At 36.9% G+C, this 16,576-nt stretch overlaps 1 protein-coding gene and 1 long non-coding RNA gene across 6 annotated transcripts in view; one reads left to right on the top strand and one right to left on the bottom strand.

Moving 5' to 3' along the window:
* Positions 1-16,576, top strand: part of CCDC192 (coiled-coil domain containing 192) — a 222,190-nt gene that overhangs the window by 56,422 nt on the left and 149,192 nt on the right. For all 5 annotated transcript variants that reach the window (XM_061422909.1, XM_061422910.1, XM_061422908.1 and 2 more), the window contains 2 exons: positions 12,774-12,905; positions 13,808-13,864. In XM_061422909.1, coding sequence (XP_061278893.1) covers positions 12,774-12,905; positions 13,808-13,864 — 189 coding nt within the window. The remainder of the gene's footprint in view (positions 1-12,773; positions 12,906-13,807; positions 13,865-16,576) is intronic.
* The window catches only part of LOC133250984 (uncharacterized), a 301,920-nt gene that overhangs the window by 258,745 nt on the left and 26,599 nt on the right, over positions 1-16,576 (bottom strand). The window lies entirely within an intron of this gene.

Genomic DNA, 16,576 nt, shown 5'->3' with positions numbered 1-16,576 from the left:
CACAATTTGTTTATTCATTTGTTAACAGATATTTGGTTTCTACCTTTTAGCTATTAAAAATAATGCTGCAATGAACATCTGTATACAAGTTTCTGTGTGGATATATGCTTTCATTTCTTTTTGGTACCTACATACCCTAGGAGTGAAATTGTTGAACCATATAATCCGTATAATAGTAATTCTATTTTTAGCTCTTTGAAGAATCACAAAACTGTTTCCCAGAACATCAACACCATCAATATACAAGGATTCTTATTTCTCTACATCTTTACCAGTACTTTCTATTTTTTAAATCACAGATCTATACACATGCTATATTTGAAACAGATAAGCAACAAGGACCTTCCATACAGAGAACTCTGCCCAATATCCTGTAATAACCTAAATGGGAAAAGAACTTGAAAAGAATAGATACATGTATATGTACAACTGAACCAGTTTGCTGTACACCCGAAACTAACACAACATTGTTGATCAAATACTCCAATATAAATTAAAAAAAAAAAAAGCCATAATAGTGGCTGTGAAGTGAAATCTCATTGTGGTTTTTATCTGCATTTCCTTAATTAATGACTAATTATGTTTGAGTTTTTTTAAATTAGGAAGTGCCAAATTTTATTCACACAATCATTAATCACAACTGCAAAAGCAGATTTATAGTGCCACATATCAATAACAAAATGGGAAGGAAATGAAATATTAGAGACATCTTGTAAAACTGCAAAGAAATATGCACTAGGCTAAACACCTTTAGTTAAGCCATGGTTTCACAACAGGTTGTTTCACTTTTTCATTTTCGCAATAAGTTATTCCTTATAGTTATTTTTTCTCTTTTCAAACTAATTCAGATACAGCTTTGTGTACAAGAATTTTTTTCTTGGTCATTGGTTTAATTCTCTTGAAAACTACCTTGCTCTGGTGAATACCCATAAACAGTAGTGAAATTTGCCACTATTCCTCTGCTCTAATCACCCCAGGTACAGGTACCATACAAGTAGCGACAACCTCAATGTTCCGGAGCCCACTGAAATTATCCAAACTAGCTAATCCTAACCCTGATTATCTTTACTCATGTGTTGCTTCCCATGGAAGCTACAATAAATGTTCCTGCCCACATTTTCCCCTTGCTTCCTCTACTCCTGAATGACCCTTTAGTTCATATACATCTGCTCTATATCATTACCCTCCTCATGGTGTGTCATGCCCCTCCTCTTTGGGACTGTAACAGACTATCTTTCCAATGGTGATCAACTCCAGATCTGTTAACCTCACTACACCTGAATAATAATTAGTCTACATTTTAAAACATAGGTGTTCAGTTCAGTTCAGTTCAGTCGCTCAGTGGTGTCCGACTCTTTGTGACCCCATGAATCGCAGCACGCCAGGCCTCCCTGTCCATCACCAACTCCCGGAGTTCACTCAAACTCACGTCCATCGAGTCAGTGATGCCATCCAGCCATCTCATCCTCTGTCGTCCCCTTCTCCTCCTGCCCCCAATCCCTCCCAGCATCAGAGTCTTTTCCAATGAGTCAACTCTTCACATGAGGTGGCCAAAGTAAAATGAAACTCCAGTGAAACTCCAAAGCTGGAGTTTCAGCTTTTGCATCATTCCTTCCAAAGAAATCCCAGGGCTGATCTTCAGAATGGACTGGTTGGATCTCCTTGCAGTCCAAGGGACTCTCAAGAGTCTTCTCCAACACCACAGTTCAAAAGCATCAATTCTTCGGTGCTCAGCTTTCTTCACAGTCCAACTCTCACATCCATACATGACCACAGGAAAAACCATAGCCTTGACTAGATGGACCTTTGTTGGCAAAGTAATGTCTCTGCTTTTGAATATGCTATCTAGGTTGGTCATAACTTTCCTTCCAAGGTGTATAATAACTCAAATTAATTTTTATGTGTTTATCTTATACCCTGAAACTCTACTAGATTCATTTATTAGCTCTAGTAGTTTATCTTGAGGATTGTTTGAAACTTTCTATATACAGAATCATGTCATCTTCATACGGAAATAGTTTTATTTCTAATTTACAGTTTAGATTTTTTTTCTTATTCTGGCTTATTTGGTCTTATTTGGCTTATTTTGGTGGAGAAAACAGGCATTCTTGTCTTGTTCTTGATCTTAAGGGGAAAGCTTTCCATTTTTCAACACGGAATATGATGTTAGTTGTGGGTTTTTTCATAAACACCCTTTATCACATTGAGAAGGCTTTCTTCTATTCCTAGTTTGCTGAGTGCTTCTATCATATCATGAATTCTATCAAATAATTTTCTGCATCTATTGACATGAACATATTGTATTTTTCATTTATTCTATTAATGTGTTATGTTGTAGTAATCATAGATTTTTTAATGTTGGTCTGCCTTAGCATCCTTGTGATAAATTCCACTTATTCATGATGCATACTCTTTGTAATGAATGTCCTTTTGGATCTAGTTTGCTACTATTTTGCTGAGGGGTTTTGCATCTATATTCTTAGGTAATATGGATTTATACTTTTTTTTAACAGTATCTGTGTGTGACTTTGATATTAGGGTAATGTATTAGGAAGTAGTCTACTTTTCTGGTTTTTAAATGAGTTTGTGTGAAATTAGTGTTTACTGTTCTTAAAATGTTTGATGAATCTACAGTGAAGCCATCTGATCTTGGACTTGGATGAAAGATGTTGATTAAAGATTCAATCTCTTTACTTGCTACAGGTCTATTGAGATTTTCAAATTTTCTTGAATCAGTTTTGGCAGTTTATGTCTTCCTAGGAATTTGTTCATTTCATCTAGATAATATAGTTGGTTTGCATCCAATTATTCATAGTCTTCACTCATAATCTTTCAAATTTCTTTAAGGCTGGTAGTAATTTCCCTAGTTTTACTTGTTTTTAGTTTTTTTTTTCTTTTCTTTATTTTCTGTGAATATAATTAAAGATTTGTCAACTTTGTTGATCACTTCCAAGGACCAATGTTTTGGTTTCATTGATGTTTTTGCATTCTGTTTCATCTCTGACTTAATATTTATTATTTCCTTCTGTTGACTCTGGATTTAGTTTTCTCTTTTTCTTCAAGGTATGAAGTTAGGTTGCTGATTTGACATAGTTCTCCTTTTTTTTTTTTTTTAAACATTGGTGAAAGAAATCAAAGAGGACACTAATAGATGGAGAAATAAACCATGTTCATGGATTGGAAGAATCAATCCATGATTGTGAAAATGAGCATACTACCCAAAGCAATCTATACATCCAATGCAATCCCTATCAAGCTACCAATGGTATTCTTCACAGAGCTAGAACAAATAATTTCACAATTTGTATGGAAATACAAAAAACCTCGAATAGCCAAAGCTATCTTGAGAAAGAAGAATGGAACTGGAGGAATCAACCTGCCTGACTTCAGGCTCTACTACAAAGCCACAGTCATCAAGACAGTATGGTACTGGCACAAAGACAGAAATATAGATCAATGGAACCCAGAGATAAATCCACGCACCTATGGACACCTTATCTTTGACAAAGGAGGCAAGAATATACACTAAAGACAATCTCTTTAACAAGTGGTGCTGGGAAAACTGGTCAACCATTTGTAAAAGAATGAAACTAGAACACTTTCTAACACCATACACAAAAATAAACTCAAAATGGATTAAAGATCTAAATCTAAGACCAGAAACTATAAAACTCCTAGAGGAGAACATAGGCAAAACACTCTCCGACATACACCACAGCAGGATCCTCTATGACCCACCTCCCAGAATATTGGAAATCAAAGCAAAAATAAACAAATGGGACCTAATTAAACTTAAAAGCTTCTGCACAACAAAGGAAACTATAAGCAAGGTGAAAAGACAGCCTTCAGAATGGGAGAAAATAATAGCAAATGAAGCAACTGACAAACAACTAATTTCAAAAATATACAAGCAACTCCTACAGCTCAATTCCAGAAAAATAAATGACCCAATCAAAAAATGGGCCAAAGAACTAAATAGACATTTCTCCAAAGAAGACATACAGATGGCTAAAAAAACACATGAAAAGATGCTCAACATCACTCATTATCAGAGAAATGCAAATCAAAACCACTATGAGGAACCATTTCACGCCAGTCAGAATGGCTGCAATCCAACAGTCTACAAGCAATAAATGCTGGAGAGGATGTGGAGAAAAGGGAACCCTCTTACTCTATTGATGGGAATGCAAACTAATACAGCCACTATGGAGAACAGTGTGGAGATTCCTTAAAAAACTGGAAATAGAACTGCCTTATCACCCAGCAATCCCACTGCTGGGCATACACACCAAGGAAATCAGAATTGAAAGACACGTGTACCCCAATGTTCATTGAAGCACTCTTTATAATAGCCAGGACATGGAAGCAACCTAGATGTCCATCAGCAGATGAATGGATAAGAAAGCTGTGGTACATATACACAATGGAGTATTACTCAGCCATTAAAAAGAATAACACTGTGGAGTAATGGATGATAAAACCAATTCCTGAAATTAGGCTTTTCTTTAGAGTGGTCTTTGTTCTTCCCCTCTGTCTACTGGTCTCTTAAAAGCCAACAATGAAATAGCCAAAAAAAAAAAAAAAAAAAGAATACATTTGAATCAGTTCTAATGAGGTGGATGAAACTGGAGCCTATTATACAGAGTGAAGTAAGCCAGAAAGAAAAACACCAATACAGTTTACTAACATATATATATGGAATTTAGAAAGATGGTAATGATAACCCTGTGTGAGAGACAGCAAAAAAGACACAGATGTATAGAGCAGTCTTTTGGACTCAGGGAGAGGGTGGGATGATTTGGGAGAATGGCACTGAAACATGTATAATATCATATATGAAACGAGTCACCAGTCCAGATTCGATGCATGGTACTGGATGCTTGGGGCTGGTGCACTGAGACGACCCAGAAGGATGGTATGGGGAGGGATAGGGAGGGGGTTCAAGATGGGGAACACGTGTATACCTGTGGCAGATTCATGTTGATGTATGGCAAAACCAATACAATATTTTAAAGTAATTAACCTCCAATTAAAATAAATTTATATTAAAAAATAAATAAATAAATTTCATGTGGAGTTTGAGCCAAGGAGGAAAATGCACTTATGATGCAAGTATAAAACTTGGTTAAAAAATAAGGAAAAATGTCTTGCCCTTAAAACTTCTGTGAAAAATATATGCTTCCAAATAATAAATGGAGCTGTTGAGGTCAAAAAAAAAACAAAAACAGTTCTCCTTTTTTAATATACATGTTTCATCTATAGGTTTCCCTCTGGCACTGTCTTCACTGCATCCTCTAAGTCTCAGTATGTTCTTCTTCTGTTTTTCTATTTATCTCCAGATATTTACTTTCCCTTGTTATTTTTTTTTTCTTTGACCCATTGATTCTGTAAGAATGTGCTATTTCCATTCATTTTCAAATTTCTCAGTTTTCCTTTTGTCATTAATTTCTAGATTTATTCCATTGTAATTGGAGAAGTTACTTTGTATAATTTCAATCCTTTTAAACTTATTTAGAATTATTTTGTGGCCTAATATATATGGTCTATCCTGGAGAATGTGCCCTGAGCACTTGAGAAGACTGTGTATTCTATTGTTGGATGGATTATCCTGAATATGTCTGTTAGATCTACCTTATTTGTAGTGTTGATTGATTCTATTTGTTCTTGATCTTTTGCGTACATTTTCTATCCATTATTAAAAGTAGGATATTGAAGTCTCTACTCTATGATTATTTATTACCATTTATTTCTCCCTTAAATTCTGTTAATGGTTTCATATATGGGTGGGGGGGGTCTATTGTTTGATGTATATTTATAATTTTGATAAATTAACCCTTTTATCAATATATTATATCCCTGTATTCTGTAAAAATTTGACTTGGCATCATCTATTTGATGTTCTCTGATATTAGTATAGCCATGCCAGCTCTCTTTTGGCTACTATGTGCATGGAATATCTTTTTTTCCTTTCACTATTTGTTTCTTAGAGGTGGAAGTTACTCTATTATAAGTGGTGTATACTTGGATCATATCTCTTAATTCATTTTTCCAGTCACTGTCTTTCATTTGCTGGGTCTAATCCATTTACTTTTAAAATACTACTGATAATAAAGGACATAATTCTGCCATTTTGCTATTTGTTTTCTCTGTATTTTACATCTATTTGTTACTCACTTCCTCCATGCTGCTTTCTTTTGTGCTTGATTTTTGTATACCATTTTAATTCCCTTTTCCTTTTCTGCATCTTCTTCAGCTATTTGCTTCTATAATGTGTATGTTGGTATACTCGGTAGCTTTCCATAGTGTCCATAAATCTCTTAGGCTCTGATCACTTCTCTGTATTCCTTTTTCTTCCTGCTGCTTACATCAGGTAATTTCAGTTGTCCTGTCTTCAAGTTTACTTGATTCTGTCATCTTCTAGCTTATATCTGCTATTGAACTCTTTCAGTAATTTTTTCAACTATTTTGTTTCCTAAGTTCAGAATTTCTACTTACTTTTTATAATTTTTATCCATTTATATATTTCCTACCTGTATATGTATCATTCTTATTTCCTTTACTTCTTTGTCCATGGTTTCTTTCAGCTCTTTGAGGATATTTAAGACACTTATTTTAAAGTATTCATTTATTAAGTCCAAAAGTTCAATGTCTAGGCTTCTTCGTGGATAGTTTATATCAATTGATTTTTTTCCAATAAATGAGTCATACTTTACTTGGTGATCTTTCTACTTGTTTGTTGAGAACTAGACATTTTGAATATTATAATACAGTAACTCTGGAAATCAGATTCTTTCTCCCTCCCCAAGACCATGTACAATTCTTCCCTCCTCTACAGTTTATATGTTTGTTTAGTTACTTTTCCAAACTAATTTTGCAGAGACCATATTTTTTGTCTCATGTGGTTACTAAAGTTTCCAATTCCATTGCCTCTGCAGTTAGTCAATGACCTTACAGAGATTTCCTTGTATGCCAGCATCTTTGTTCATCCAGCGCTTTCCTGGATACTGAAAGTATTCCACTGGAATCCAGTGCTAATAAATGGTTGGTTCTGACAGTTCTTGCCAGCTCAAAAATTATTTAAGTGGGAGAACCAATTCCTAGAGCTTCTTAATCTGCCATGATTTTGAAGTGCAAGTCATTTTTTTTACTTTCATCTTGAATATTAATATGAAATGTATCAATACACTTTCTTGACTGCATCAACAAGCTGTGCAATGAATACAGTTTATTTTCCTTTGACTTTTAATGATATTGATTACATTTATGATGATCTATTGAATACCGAGGTATATATTAAAGTTGAATATTTTAGTGGATTTATACAGCCTCAAATGTGTAATATGAAAGTTGTTCCTTTGTTTTACATAATTCTTATGACAAATATTGTCCATGCTTTTAAAATCATCTCCTCCGCCTAAATTTGTTAGAATCAGGCAGAGGGGAAGGGGCCGACTCTTCAAAAATCAAAGGAAGAATATTAGCCTCCCAACATCATGTGAACCATATGTTCCAACACAGATAGCTGGTTAGGAAATATAGAAATTGATTATTTAAAGAATAATGCATTTATACTCTCTTTATAAGCAGATATCTGATACTAAGTTGGACTGAGCTTTTATCTTTATTCTCTTTCAAACAAGTAACTATAAAACTAAGCAGTTCCTATGAAAAAAGAAAAAACAAAAGCAATAAAAAGGAAGTAGTGCCCAAGGCCCCTAGAGTTTTTAAATTCAATTGAGATATCTTGCAGCTACTAACTTAGATTTCCTCTTACTTTCTTTGATACCTTGTTTTCTATCCTATAATTTGAATTTGAATTTAAGCAGCATTCCTAAGAGCTTCCTGAATTGAAAATTAAATTTTGAAAAGTTATAAAACTCCAATCAAAACAATGGAGTGAATTAAAAATGGTAGCTATTATCTTGCAACTCAGTAATAGAGTATATTCTTTTATTCAGTACTTTAAAAATACTTAGATATATAATTATGTTATTTCATTTTCTTTTCTTTCATTTTTTCTGTTCTTTCCTTTTGGATTATCAGTCTTATCTGATAGGTCATTTTCAAAAGGGCTGGGGCAATATCAGTAGTCTTATGCTAATAAACAGTTTCATCATTATATAATGCAATCCAACATTAGTTCTTGCCTCAATGTATCCACATGAGGCAGAGATAATAAGATCCCTTTATCCTGCTTTTGTGAGATTATGAAACATATGATAAAGAAAACATCATTTAAAAAGTGAATAAATGGAATATTTTTAGCAAATATTATTTCTGGCCAATTTGACTGAATTTTGTTACAAGTTTTGACAGAATTCTCCCCATCCATCCTTCTGGGAAATTTACAACCTAGTTAGAATACACATGACTGGAGAACCACCCTGTAAAAACATAGCAAAGTGACATTGTAAAATTTTATTATGGGCTCATAGGTCATAACATCAGAGGGTTGTGGGGTCAGGCCTAAAATATAGATATTGTGATTCCATGTCAAGATTTGTTAGAGATAAGCTGAATCTGAGCTAAACATATTTGAGCCAAAGGGATATTCAGACAAATTTATTATAAGAGGAGAGCAAAGAGATGGGGTTGGTGTGTATATAAAAAGGGACTGAGATGGCAGGACCGACTTTTCTCAAGTCTTAGGAAAAAGGAAAATAAATTTCCTTCGTGTAAATAAGTGAACACACAGAGAAAATGTGCTGAAAGCCACATGATCGGGGGAAAATCATAGACCTCATCTTTGCAGGCAGTCTTAGAGTTAGGGTTTGGATATACTACAGAATCCAAAGTGGGAAACAGACCAATGTAGATCCCAATCCAACCTGTTCTTATTAGCTCTGGGAAAGCCCCTAAAAGCACCTAACTTCCAATCTTTAAAATAGTCATAACAACAACAATATAAACAAAATGTGTGGTGTGCTGTAGCTACCAAACAAATGTTAGTGGCTATTTTTCCATAGATCTTACACACTTATGGTCATGATTATGCAATTTTGGAATCAGACAATTTATCAGCAGAGTGCTTATGGTAGCAAATAAGAGAAAACTCAATGTCTAATCAATAGGGAAACTTATAAACTCACTAAGGGTAAGTCCCAAGGTAGGAGATGCTTCAAAATTAATTGAAGAAACATTTCAGTAGTGTCAACAAGGCCCAGGTTTGTTCTGTTGTCCACACTTCCATCCAGAGAGTGGCTTTGTCATATAACCGGTTTCCTGGATGTTTGTAGGATGGCTATGGTAGCATTCATGTCTGTGGATAAGAGAAAGTGCTTCTCCAAAGCATTCGAGTTCCTCCTGGCCAGCGTGGGTGGTGCAAACTAGGTCATATTTCCTACATTAACTGTTGCCAGAGAAGATCCAGGATCTGATTGGCTTAGGCCTTGATTCCTCAACCAATGGGAGGAAAACGGATGGAAGGAAAGAGAATGGGATTGTCATGATTATCAGGCCCCATTTCTGGGGTCAGACTTGGGCTTAGGGAGTCACACCTAATGTCCACTACTGAACACTCCAATATTCACTATCTATGTCCTTAGACAAGTTATGCAACCTTATTGAATTTCCTTATCTGTAAAATGAATATGAAGCTAAACTGAAATAAATATGAAAACAAAAGGTTCTCAGAATATCTGATATGTACTAAGTACCCAGTAAGCATTTAAGTAGTAGTACTAATATTATTACTCATCTATACACTTTCACGGAGAAGGCAATGGCACCCCACTCCAGTACTCTTGCCTGGAAAATCCCATGGACGGAGGAGCCTGGAAGGCTGCAGTCCATGGGGTCGCTGAGGGTCGGACATGACTGAGAGACTTCACTTTCACTTTCATGCACTGGAGGAGGAAATGGCAACCCACTCCAGTGTTCTTGCCTGGAGAATCCCAGGGACGGGGGAGCCTGGTGGGCTGCCGTCTATGGGGTTGCACAGAGTCGGACACGACTGAAGTGACTTAGCATACACTTTCACATTATGGAATAGTTTTTAAATTGTCTGCTTTTCTGAGTAAATTTTGAAAATACAGACAATATCACCTTTATTTTTTACCCCCAAAGCTTACATATAATAAAGATCCAACATATTTATTTAGCAATGAGTGAATACATTAATATCTGTTGAGTAAATGAATAAAGGCCTAAAAACAATAGGAGATAGATTTAAAAGAAAGATAACCAAATGGTGACTGGATCAATCATTCAGGATATGGGAACAAAATGGGACAGACTGAGAAAGAATATATTTGAGATTTAAAAAATACATCAGACTTAGAGAGGACTTTTCCCTGAAGACAGGAGTGGTTACAGGAAGTGAGAAAACCAAATATAAATTGAGTTTAGGGTAACCAGCTCGTAGAGGCTGTGACATCTTCAGATACTTTATTTTATAATTTGATAAATAATGAATATTTGGATAAAACCTATGTGAATGCTTACTGCAGTCGAGAGGATGTAGAAGAAATAAAAATAGAACTACTGAGTGTTTGATGTATTCCAGGCATTGTTTTAAGTGTTTCTCTTGTGTAGACTCATGTATAAACCTCAAAACAAATGCAAGAGATAAGTACTATTCCTTTTATCCTCATTCCTATTTATAGGTGGGAAAGTCAAGCCGAGAGAGTCTGAGCAACTTGTCCAAATCACAAAGATAGCAAGTAGCAAACTGAGAGTTTTACCCAAAGTCTCAGAGTCTGTGTCTTCAGCCATTACACTCTCCTATGATAAAATGGAAGGGTGCTCGGAGAAATCAGACTACATTTCCAAACCATCATGCACCCAAGAGTTAGATGTATTAGTATTCACGCAGAGTACGTCAGGCCTCCCAGGTCACTGAGAGCTGAAAGGCAAAGACAACAGTTCACGGCACATGTACTGCCTCTGACTCTCCCTTTTGGGCTTCACTTGTGACTCAGCTGGTAAAGAATCTGCCTGCAATGTGGGAGACCTGGGTTCAATCCCTGGGTTGGGAAGATCCCCTGGAGAAGGGAAAGGTTACCCACTCCAGTATTCTTGGGCTACCCTTGTGGCTCAGCTGGTGAAAAAATCCTCCTGCAGTGTGGGAGACCTGGATTCGATCCTCAAGTTGGGAACATCCCCTGGAGAAGGGAAAGGCTACCCACTCCATTATTCTGGCCTGGAGAATTCCATGGACTGTATAATCTATGGGGTCACAGAGTTGGACACGACTGAGCAACTTTCACTTTCTGACCCTCCTGTTGTGCTTTCATCATTCTCTGCATATAACACAAGGGCTGCAGAGAGCCAACTAGACAAATACTTGTTGAGTGAATGGTTATGTGCATGGATGGATGGATGGATACCAGCATACGTGATGTACCCAACTTATTTCCATGGCCGACTAACCTCTCAATGCCTTTCCATTTGGTAAATGTCTCTAAATATTTGTTGCATTTTCCAAGATGAGATGGTATGCTTTGCAATAATTCTTGGAATATGAAAAAGATACTTAGAGATAAGCCATGCCTCAGAGCCCGAGATCTGGAATGAACACAAAGTTGTATGTCCCTTTCCAGGGACTCTTTTAGAATTGTTGCTGAGCTAGCAAGAAAAATCACAAGGGACTCTCCAGGGAAGCTAAGGGACTAGGGATTATCCCAGTACCACTCTCCTCAAGAGAAATCTACAAACAAGAAAACACTCACCTTGAGACATTTTATGGTTATGGTTAGCACAGATCTCTCCTGGAGAAGGAAACACAACCCATTCCAGGATTCTTGCCTGGGAAATCCTATGGATAGAGAAGCCTATGACAATAACCAAAGCCCTTGATCATCTGATTTTAACTAGAAATTCCTGCATTTCCCTTCAGCTCCTTCTATCCTGCTGCTGCTGCTAAGTCGCTTCAGTTGTATCCAACTGTTTGTGATCCCATGGACTATAGTTTACCAGGCTCCTCTGTCCATGAGATTCTCCAGGCAAGAATACTGCTCTGGGTTGCCAGGCCCTCCTCCAGGAGACCTTCCCAACCCAGGTATCGAACCTGCATCTCCTACTGCTCCTGCACTGCAGGCAGATTCTTTACAGCTACACTAAAAATTCAAGGGAGGGAGTCAGAATTCCTCCTCTTTCTAGAGAGCTGTGGCCTCCCGTGGGGTCACAAAGGGTTGGACATGACTGAGTGACTGAGCACGCATGCATAACTAGCTAGTATTTTGGGGGTTTCCCAGGCGCAGAGGTAAAGAATCCACCTGCCAGTGCAGGAGATTGTGGGTTCTATCCCTGGATCAGGAAGATCCCCTGGAGTAGGAAATGGAAACCCACTTCAGTATTCTTACCTGGAAAATCCCATGGACAGAGGAGCCTGGTGGGAAGGCTACAGTCCATGGGGTCACAAAGGGTTGGACATGACTGAGTGACTGAGCAGATAGCCTCCAAAGAGTTAAGTTTCAAGAACCCTATCTAAACCACAATACAGATTTCAGATTCAGCTGTACAAATAAAATACAATGTTGAAACATAATAAAGATGAGTGTTGAGACTGTTGTACTGGACATCTCTCTGCCTGCTGTAACTATGTTGTCTCATCTCTTGCCCAGAAAGATCTTTATTATTAAAAATAAATAAAATCAAAATTATTTCCTTATCTCTCTTTACTAATCATTTGTCATCTATGAGAATGTTTCAAAAGCCATTTTCATATTTAATAGATATTGATGGAAGGCAATTCATTTGCAAATTGGACTTTAATAAAATAAGCTTTAAAAAAGTCATTGTACTTCCATACCCTTACAAGCACATTTCTTCAGCTTGCAGTCTCGGAAGGAACAAAATCAAAGCTGCTTGAGCAAGTTTCCTGGCTGGAGAAAAAGCTAGAAGCTCTGGACTGTAGGGAAGACAGTGGAGAACCATACAAAAAAATGGTTCTTGCAAAAGACCAGGTATGTCATAGAAGAAGAATAATCTGTATTTTAAAAGTTACCTAAACATATGAGCTGACAATCCTGTAGTTATTTCTGGCTGGGCTAGAAGTTCATATTTAAGTTCAAGATGGTAAATCACAGTTTTTGTATTTGCTCAATGTAACTGTATTTCCTGATAGAATATTCACATACAAAAATAAACTTTCTTGGTGATATTTTTAAGTTTGATATGTATTCTTTTGAATCATATTAAGTGAATATCCTATTTATTTTATAAGTGATACTGACTATACAAATACTTCGTAGTTTTCAATTGAACTTAATCAAGCAATAGCTTCTTTCTGGGTAGTGAAAGAAGTTGATCAAAACATTTTTCATAGACTTTTAATAAATTACTTTATAAGAAGTAACCAATTTCTGAATCTTAGGACATTTATATATGTGTCATTATGTAAATTTATCTCTTGTTCAACCCATGTTGTTTTGTATCTGCTTTTGTGATAGAGGGATGGATAGATAGATAATCTGTATCTATATATAGGTATATATATCTTCACATTAAAATATATCCATATATTCCAAAGGCAGATACCAATTCATTGGGTCCCACATGTATGTATACATGATGTGATATAAGATAGGTTAACTTTATTTTCAGTACATCAAGCGAATATTATTTTTCCCAATCATGACCTAGTTTTTACTATATTCATATACTTTGTTGATGTGTTCTTCCATGGAGTAGAAGAGAGAAAGAGATGGGAGCGATGATCTATTTAATGATGATATTTAAAACATCTAGCTGAGATAATGCTCCCATTTGTAAAATATGAGAACCAGTACATATTTACATCTGGAACACTTTGAATATGTAAAAGGAAGAGTTACACACTTTGTTTCTAAACTCTACCCCTTTTCAGTGCATTGAGAAATTACAAGCTGAAGTAAACGCTTCCCAGGAGCAACTTGCAGCCTATGTAAGTGTCTTCCACCTTTTGCATCCTTTATTTTATATCATTGTTATTCTGCAAATGAACAGAAATGTTTCAGAAGTTGTAACTATAGTCTCTCCACTGCAAACCAGTCACAGGGCTAAGAACCAGCGTTTTTACTGCCTCTATAGACTTGTTTTCCATAAATAGAATTCTGATTTACACTGATGATAAAAATTGCAAGACTGAGTTCTTATATATAACCAGATGACCTAGTCACATATGATCAGGATAAGAGAACTGGAAACTAAGGGTAGAAAAACAAGCAAGCTGGGGTAGTTGTGAGTGAATAGAAGTGGAAACTTTAGACACCTCTCCTATAGGCCTAGGACAGTTCTTCTTGAACTTTTGTACATGGAGAAGTATCTGGAAAACTTTTCAGAACAGTTTTCTGTATGCCTAGGATAGGACCTGAGAATATGTGCCTCTAGGGAATGCTGGATTCAGATGCTGCTGCTGCCCATCTTTAGACCATATTTTGAGCAGCATTATTTTATATATAGTTATTTTGCCCCAGTCTTCTGGTTTTTAGGCTAATGACCATATGAACAAATCAGATAATGAACTGCCAATTTTCTGCTACAAGTCTTCCCCGAGAGAGAGAAAGACCCTCTGAAGTTCCAGGGGAAATTTCATTTATACTTTACCCTGTCTTCACTTAGAGAACAGCTTAATGAACATCTCCTGCCACAACAGCCTTGTGGATCCATGTGCATAAACCAATGGCTGTGGTCCTGTCACTGCCCCTTCTCAAGGATCTGAGAATGCTGGGAGTGTTTCCTCAGTCATTCGCCATCCTCTCAGTTATCTCCTCCATCCACATCCCGCGTACTATGGAATGACTTATTGATTAAGAAGAGTGGCCAGTCACCTTCCATGGCCAGTCTGAACAACAACAAACTCAGACCAATCTGAGAGACTGAAGCCCAGAAGTCCTGGAGAAAAGACTGCAGAATAGTATATTCTGATCACCAGCCCTTTGAGGTTTGCAGTGATCTGATTTGGATAAAAACCACAATAGTTTCCCCAGTTTTTGTCCTGGGGTAGAGAGTACTCTTGCCTGGAAAATCCCATGGATAGAGGAGCCTGGTAGGCTGCAGTCCATGGGGTCGCTAAGAGTCGGGCACGACTGAGCGACTTCACTTTCACTTTTCACTTTCATGCATTGGAGAAGGAAATGGCAACCCACTCCAGTGTTCTTGCCTGGAGAATCCCAGGGACAGAGGAGCCTAGTGGGCTGCCATCTATGGGGTCGCACAGAGTCAGACATGACTGAAGCGACTTAGCAGCAGCAGCAGAGAGAAGCTAATCTGCAGTGGCAGTTAGCAGAGTTTTAGACTAAATTTAGATTCTTTTCTGGCCTTGTGTGCTCAACTGACCAAGACTGAACGTGACTCAGGCCTACACTGATGACACTGTGACTGATTCAGATAGAAACATCTCTCATAGCCGAGCATTCTCTCCCTGATGCCTCCCCCCTGGCCTGCCTTTCAGGGTACTGGATAATGACTATTGTCAGAGGATGTCACCTCATGCCAGGTGGATCCCTACAGCCATTCACCCAGGGGGTTTGTAGCTCAGAATGTTTTAAGGAGAGAGATTTGCTAAGGTTCAGTATTAGCTTCCAGCATCTCTTCATGAAAAACATGAAAAATCATGGTCATGGGAGCCTTAGGGAAATTCCTGCAGTGTCTTCTTCCACTATTTAGCTTCTGCAGTCGATTCCTGTTTCATGCTGGTCCTGCCCCAGGTGTGTCTGAACTGGGAGTGCTCCCTTGTGTTAGGGTATTGATACCAACCAACGAGATTTCTCCTGTGTAATTTTCAATGCTCAACTTATAATATAGCAGATTAATCATTAAAGTTTTGCTTGCTCATCAAGAATATTTAAATGAAAATAATGTTAATAATAATGTTTACTGAAGCGGACCATGTGTTTCCTAGGTGATAGGTGCTTTATGTATTACCTATTTTACTTCTCAATACAACTCAAAAAGGTGAGCATTATTTTTCAGATAAGAAAACTGAGTCTTAGAAATTAGATCATTTGTCACACACATGTTGATTGTGAAATCTATGCTTTTGCTCTCTCAACTTGCTACCTCTCTAAATTGTATTTCCCACACACCATTGGAAGTGTCAAACATGTTGATAAAGCTTCTATCTTTAGTCTCCTTTCTCTATCTACTCTGAGTGATTAATCAGTTCATAATTCTTCAACTCTTCCTTCCATGCAAATAAGCATACCTTCCTCCTCTACCAAGTTCTATCTTAATAATCTTCTGATCACAGCTCCTTAGTGCTATAATGAGCATTTCTTAAAACACTGTTCCTGGAAAAAAAATTTAAATTATGTTAATAAGTATTCTGAAAAAAAAGAGAGACAGGCATTGGAAATAAAGTTAAATTAAATATGTTCACTTCCTGCAGGATTTATTAGTGTATAATCAATCTCCAAAACAGGGCCAGAGTATGTAATTTCCCAGTGGTGTTTGTCCTCGAGTGACATTTTAAGCATACAACCTTGGAGATTGCTGGTATACTGCATTGAATCAAAACTCTAGGTTTGCTAAATACAACCTGAATATCTGGTGGATATCCTAGGTTCAGCACATACAAAGTCAAATTTATCATTTTTTATTCTTCTCTCTTCAGTGTGTTCGTCTGTGTTCCCTAGGCATGGTAAATAATATCACA

This window comes from Bos javanicus, chromosome 7, assembly GCF_032452875.1.
Source record: "Bos javanicus breed banteng chromosome 7, ARS-OSU_banteng_1.0, whole genome shotgun sequence".
NCBI classification, from domain to species: Eukaryota; Metazoa; Chordata; class Mammalia; order Artiodactyla; family Bovidae; genus Bos; species Bos javanicus.
Note: the sequence above shows the minus strand (reverse complement) of the source record. Positions and strands in the feature narration are given on the sequence as shown.